This window comes from Solea solea, chromosome 17 (genome assembly GCF_958295425.1).
Source record: "Solea solea chromosome 17, fSolSol10.1, whole genome shotgun sequence".
Classification (NCBI taxonomy): Eukaryota; Metazoa; Chordata; class Actinopteri; order Pleuronectiformes; family Soleidae; genus Solea; species Solea solea.
In genome coordinates, this window is record NC_081150.1 from 19,894,675 (window position 1) to 19,901,630 (window position 6,956).

The 6,956-nt window shown below is 40.1% G+C and overlaps 2 protein-coding genes across 7 annotated transcripts in view; both read left to right on the forward strand.

The window, feature by feature from the left end:
- Positions 1–6,956, forward strand: part of LOC131443541 (oocyte zinc finger protein XlCOF6.1-like) — a 71,102-nt gene that overhangs the window by 5,208 nt on the left and 58,938 nt on the right. The gene's annotated exons all lie outside the window — the stretch shown is intronic.
- Positions 393–6,690, forward strand: LOC131443543 (oocyte zinc finger protein XlCOF6.1-like). 6 transcript variants are annotated; one of them, XM_058613227.1, is made up of 4 exons: positions 393–779; positions 3,950–4,345; positions 4,635–5,438; positions 5,523–6,690. In XM_058613227.1, the coding sequence occupies exons 1-4, from the start codon at positions 608–610 to the stop codon at positions 5,690–5,692; spliced, it is 1,542 nt and encodes a 513-aa protein (XP_058469210.1). In that variant the 5' UTR covers positions 393–607; the 3' UTR covers positions 5,693–6,690. The 6 variants fall into 6 exon arrangements, with proteins under 6 accessions (XP_058469210.1, XP_058469214.1, XP_058469209.1 ...); XM_058613229.1 differs by adding an exon at positions 2,578–3,759 and having other exon boundaries at positions 693–779; positions 4,635–6,690; XM_058613230.1 differs by lacking the exon at positions 393–779 and adding exons at positions 2,148–2,797; positions 3,575–3,759 and having other exon boundaries at positions 4,635–6,690.

Consider the following 6,956-nt stretch of genomic DNA (forward strand, 5'->3'; position numbering starts at 1 on the left):
GATGTGTGTTTATGGATTTTGCTCATAAATTATATCATTGATATATGGAGTGACTGTATTAAGAATGCATATTTGCTTTGTGTTGGTATGCATGTATATGGGGGTGTGTGTATATATATATATTTATGTTTTGTATATTCATTTAATTTCTATCATTATTTTGGTTTTCTTGTTTTTTGATGTCAAAAATGGAAAACAAACACATTGTTTAAAAAAAAAATCAGGGCTCTCAAGTTTTGAAGTCAATTCAGAGTGAGATTTCGTTGGGAAGGGCAGGTGAGGTAGGTGAGGGGTGTCTATCTATCTATCTATGACAGGTCAAACAGTACTAAATCCCCGACTACACCACGAAGATGCACACATTTATGGACGTAGAAAAAAAGAAGTCTTTCTTACAGGTATTTCTGTTCTTTAAAACAGCTGTTTTAAAAACAATCCGTGCTACCTTCCAAAAGCTTGACGGAGCAGAAAAATCTGACCGGAACCCGACAACTGTAACACCCAGCGGAAGTAAACAAACACAAAGCTAACAGCAGCGTTAGCACCGCAAGACGGTGGTTTGTTCGTGTGTCGCGGGTAAAATATTCCAGTTGTGAACGAAGCAGCAATGTCTTCACTCCAGTGTTTGAGACATTTAATCAACGGGCGACTAACTGCTGCCGCTGAAGACATATTCACACACGTAGAAAGAATTATCGTCAAGTACGAGGCAGAGGTGGATCATCAGCGCAGACTGTTGGAGATCGCCTGTAAACCTCGACTAAATTTACAGCGGATAGGTGTGTACAACCAGAATGATCTAAAAACATTATCAAGATAATGTGACTCATGTGGGACTTATTCCATTGTCTTTATCCAGCGAACAAAGAGCAAAGTGTAGCATCGTCAGTGGAAAAGATGCAGACTGATCGTCTGTCGCCGATTCTCGTATCTAGTTATGTTGCTCTGTGTTAGTGCACATGTGTTCAACTTCATTTTGTTCTGAGTGTGTTTTGTTGTCGTGTTTTACATCTTCGAGTCTCGTTTCACATCTTCGAGTCTTGTTTCGTTCTACCGATCCGGGGAGTGAGCTGGAGAGAGAGAGAGAAATCAAGAACAAAGTAATTACGTGATAAGAATAAAGTTGTTATGTCAAAAAAGTCATAGAATAACGAGGGGGAAATCGCAATGATGTAAATAGTCATAATATTAAAGATCCCATAGCCCGGAAGTGCCAATTAACGCTGCATTTGTGTGTGTATCTGCGTCATTACCTTGTTTATGAAGCCCTGAAAGTCCATAACAGTCAGTTCAGCCACTGCTTAGAGCGCAGGGTTTAATTTTTCTCCTGAGCTCTACCAAGCGGAACAGCACTTCTGGTGACTAGTTATGTCACTGGCGAATTTCACCACTCCTCTAAAGAGCAGCACCTCCTAGTCCGGGCACATCCGGTGATGTACTTTCAACCATAGAAGAGGAAGAACTACTCTTATTGTAGCTGCTGAGCTCCGTACAACCGATACGCTCAGCAGCTACAGCGTATCTGCTAGTGTATCGGTTTTTTTGACGCCCCTTTTTTTCATGACCGTAACGAGACGGTGAAGAGACGAACATCTCATGTTTGACGACGGAAACATGACGAGACACGTGTGAGTTTTCGTTGACGAGACGAGAATGGACGTACATGTAACGTTGTCAGACGTTCAGAGTGCACGACATTTCTGCTTATTGTGCACGTAATCTGTCAATCAAAACCTAAAAATGACTTGGTCCGTGTTTCAAGATGATTTACGCTCCTCGCCCTGGTTGGGGCACACTGAGGACAATCTGCTGCAATCGACAGTCGCACCAGGGCAGGCGGGAGAAGCCGCAGCGAGTGCACGTGTCCCCCCCAGGGAGTGGCGAGGTCCAGGCGGGGGTTCTCTGTAAACCACCTTCGCCCCGAGCCCTTTCAAGCCGATCTAGAGTCGATGGCGGCGCACCACAGATGGAGGAAATTTCATGTCAAACTTATGTGTGACACTGTTGTATGATGAAGTCGGCATCAATTCATGAAATAAAATGTTGAAAAGTGTAAATATGGAGATTAAAGGTATCGCCCAACAGTAATCTCCAATACTTATTGACCTTAATAGATTTGTTAAAAGACTATACTTTCGTAGACTAAAACTATTACATATAGGAATGACTAAAACGTGACTAAAACTATCACATATAGAAATGACTAAAATATGACTAAAACTATCACATATAGAAATGACTAAAATATGACTAAAACTAATAAGCGTTTTAGTCCAAAAGACTAAAACTAAGACTTAATCTAGAATGGCAGCCAAAAACAACACTGACCTAAAGAAAGGAGCAGTACCAACAATACGTATATAACTGTCTTTGTGTGCTCGTTTTGTCGTTTAGCATTAGCGATAGCCGGCTACAGGCTAAGCTACACGCTACGCTCGTGTTTCATGTGCATGTGTGTTTATCATCTCGGTAACCACAACGTTATCCAAGCTACAGGCGTCCTTCAGCAGTCTGTGTCAGGGATTACGGCATTACTCGATGTTTTGATAATTGCTAGCGGTGCATCTGCCTTTCCAGAGGGGGAGCTGCGGATCTGAGAGCTGACGTGCCAATTACGTCACTTCACAAGACAGTGGGAAAGCTCCCGTTGGCTGGCCAATCACAAGACAGTCCGTGATCTGCGGGTGTGGATTTGGTCTGAAACAGCACGGCTGACGAGAGCGTCAGTGATGAGACATTACATCGGCTCGTTTGTAGCGACTAGGACGTTTTTTACCATAAAAATTACTTCATGTTTGTAAGTACACCTCCATATCTCTCATATCAGTGAGGACCACGCTTTAAGAGGGAAAAGAAATAACACACAATTCAATGTATACACTACTTTATCCCATCATCAAATATGTATGCAGTCTTTTATACTATAACATTCTTAATGTTCATAGTACAACACAAGAATATGTCTGGCTTTAAACACGGCCATTTCCATCACCGTCCTGGACTGAACTGCTGTTCTTCATCCTTCATTCTTTTCATTTATGTTTTTACTCGGCATTAATTCATCTGTTCGACTGTTCCATAATTTAACCCCCGAGATTTAAACATACACAGTTTTTAGAGTTTTCCTGGTAACACTGCATTTTTAAATTTAGTTTATATCTCCCTTGTCTCTCTGAAAACTACGTCTTTATTATTTCCTTACTTTGAATATTATTTGCGCCGTTTTAAACTGAATCAGATCCTGAATTTTTAGAGCTCATACTACACAGTAACTCACAAATGGTAAAAGTCATGAACAAAATAATGTATATGGTGCTTTCTGATTGACGATATGTCTTGTTTTTAATGTGTGGTTTCCAACAGATTTTGTGGTCTAGGATAACGCCATGGAATTCCTTTTTATTTACTCTTTCTATGTTTACATTATCAAGTTGGTTTTCCTGTCATATTTCTCTAATGTAATATTATGAGTTTTTTTTAATCATTATTTAATTAAATGTATTATTATTCTAAATAGCAACGCTCTTCCACTACATGGTACTCTGCCCAGCACGTTTTTTTGCTTTTCCATTAGCGATGGTACCTGGTACCTGGTTTAGTACCTGCGCTGGCGAGGTTCAAGGTGAGCTCAGCCGATACTATGCGTGACGTCAACTGACTGTCGGCCACTGATTGGTCAGAGAGCGTCGTCACTGGAATAGTTGTGAGCAAGATGTCCGACACAAGAATCAAACGAAACAATGCTGAACTGTAGATCAGGTAAAAAGACTTCCTGAACATGTTGTTATTGGACATTTAGCTGCAACATTTTACACAATGACTGTGTAAAAACTGTGCTGTGTGCATTAGGTTTAACCTTATCTGCGACTAAAACTTGAAGCTGTCTTCACTTTTTAGTTTCCGTATTACTGTCCTAATTTATACTCTGTGGCCGTCTCTGTGTCTGCAGAGCTTCCACTGAAAGATGTTGTTCAGGAGGAGGAGGAGGAGGTTCTCACTGAGCAGCAGCTCTGTAACCAGGAGAGGAACTCCAGTCTGGACCAAGAGGAACCAGAGTCTCTACAGATAAAAGAGGTAGAGGAGAAAATCTGCACCAGTCAGGAGCAGGAGCAGCTTGAACTGAAGCAGGAGGCTGATACCTTTATGCTGACTCCTGATAATGAAGAAAGTGATCACATGGAACCAGAACCAGACACTGACCACCAGCTCCTCTCTGCTGTAGCTGAGAGTCAAGATCAGACAGGAAGTAAACATGTAGAAATGACCATCAACGAATCTGAGGTGGATCATCAGCGCAGACTGATGACGACTGCATGGAAACCTGAAGTAAACTTACAGCAGATAGGTCTGTGAAATCTCAATGTTCTTAATTAATACTGACAAATGAATGTGACCCATATTGGATTGATGACACTGTGTTGTCTTTCCCTCCAGATAACAACAGTCTGAACTTGATTTACAAACCTGACATTGATACTTGTTAAACCTGGATTTAACATACTGACTCCATGGGCTTTTGAAAAACTGTTTTGCATTCAGTGTATTTACTGAAGAGCAATCTGAAAAATAACTTCAGTTTAATCATTAAGCCATTATGACAGTCGTAACCATTTTTGTGTCTCTTGTGTCTGCAGAGCTTCCACAGAAATATGTTTTTCTAGAGGAGGAGGAGGTTCTCACTGAGCAGCAGCTCTGTAACCAGGAGAGGAACTCCAGTCTGGACCAAGAGGAACCAGAGTCTCTACAGATTAAAGAGGAAGAGGAGGAAATCTGCATCAGGCAGGAGCAGCTTGAACTGAAGCAGGAGGCTGATACCTTTATGCTGACTCCTGATAATGAAGAAAGTGATCACATGAAACCAGGCACTGACCACCAGCTCCTCTCTCATGAAGTGGAGAGTCAAGATCAGACAATCCACATGACAAATATCACAGGTGAAAAGCCCCATATGTGCAACATTTGTAAGAAATGCTTTACGCGTAAACATTCCTTGACAATACACAACAGAATTCACACTGGTGAGAAGCCATTTTCATGTGAAACATGTGGAAAGTTGTATCGACAATTGACTCATTTGATAGACCACAGAAAAACTCACACAGGTGAGAAGCCATTTCCTTGTGAAACATGTGGAAAGTGTTTTCGTTTTATAGCTAATTTAATTAGGCACAGAAAAACTCACACAGGTGAGAAGCCCTATATGTGCAACATTTGTAAGAAATGCTTTGTTATGAAATATAACTTGAGGAACCATAAAAGAACTCACACGGGTGAGAAGCCATTTTCGTGTGAAACATGTGGAAAGTTTTTTCGACAATTGACACATTTGACAGAACACAGAAAAACTCACACAGGTGAGAAGCCATTTCATTGTGAAATATGTGGAAAGTTTTTTCGACAATTGACACATTTGATAGAACACAGAAAAAATCACACAGGTGGAAAGCCCCATATGTGCAACATTTGTAAGAAATGCTTTGTTTTGAAAAGTACCTTGAGGGACCACAAAAGAGTTCACACAGATGAGAAGCCATTGTCATGTGAAACATGTGGAAAGTTTTTTCGACAATTGACACATTTGATAGAGCACAGAAAAAATCACACGCGTGAGAAGCCCCATATGTGCAACATTTGTAAGAAAAGCTTTCATCTCAAAAGTACCTTGACTGTCCACATGAGGACTCATAGCTGAGAAGTCATATACCACTGCATCATCTGCTTAAAATCATTTGATGACGTTGCAACCTTTAAAAAGCGTTTATGGGCCCATTTCAAATGTAATGAAAAGGTTTACCCGTGTGACATCTCATGTAGAGTTACATTTGGTGGACAGATGGCCTTAAGATGGCCTTTCCTGAAAAATGTCTTGATAAACTTGGGAATTAATTTTTCCATCGACGATGGCAATCTGTCCACGCCGATGCAGCAATGTTTTTTTTGGACAGCAGTGGCTTCCTCCGTGGTGTCCTCCCATGAGCTCTGAACTTTCTCCATTTATAGACAATTTGTCTTTCTGTGGACTGATGAACATCAAGGCTTTTAGAGATACTTTTATAATCCTTTCCAGCTTTATGCAAGTCGTCCATTCTTAATTGGATCAGTGGTAGGGAGAGTTGTCTTTCAAGGTTTGGAAGGTTGTGAGTTCATTTCTAGGCTCTGCTAATCTATATGTGTCTTTCAGCAAAACATGTTGAAGCATGTGAATGGGTTAGAACTGTAGTGTAAGGCAGCTCATCAAGATTAGAAAAGCTCTGTATAAATACAGACCATAATACCAACTCTTCTTCTTCTGATTTTATTTGGTAATAATGAGTAACAAAGACAGTTAGAGGAAAATGTAGTGGAGTAAAAGTAAAAAGTTGCTAGAAATATAAATAAAGTCAAGTACAAATATGTGAATTCTGTAATTAACAGTAACAAAGTATTCGTACTTTGTTACATTACAACACAACATAATTACAAGTGCATTACAAGGTAAAGATCACAGTGGATCAACAAAAGGCACAAAATATTTAGTCACAGGTATCTCACACTGAAAAATAGAGCATTTTATGAAATTAAAAAAAAAGAACCTGTGGCCCGGTTTTGGCCTGTGGGCCATATGTTTGACACCCCGGGCCTAGGGGTTAACATACTTTTTCCACCCTGCACTGTGAATTTACATTGTGTGTTCAATAAAAACATGAAAACATATAATTGTTTGTGCGGTATTATTTTAATAAGACAGTGTTTGTCTATTGTTGTGACTTAGATGAAGATCAGATCACATTTTATGAGCAATTTATGCAGAAATCCAGGTAATTCAAAAGGATTCACAGACTTTTTCTTGCAGCCGTAAACTAGATGGCTACTTTATCCTTACCCTGGGGGAAATGTACAACTCCAGCAGTATTCACACACTTAGAATAAATAAGAGGCATGCAATAAATAGGACTGATAAAACAGTAAAACAATTC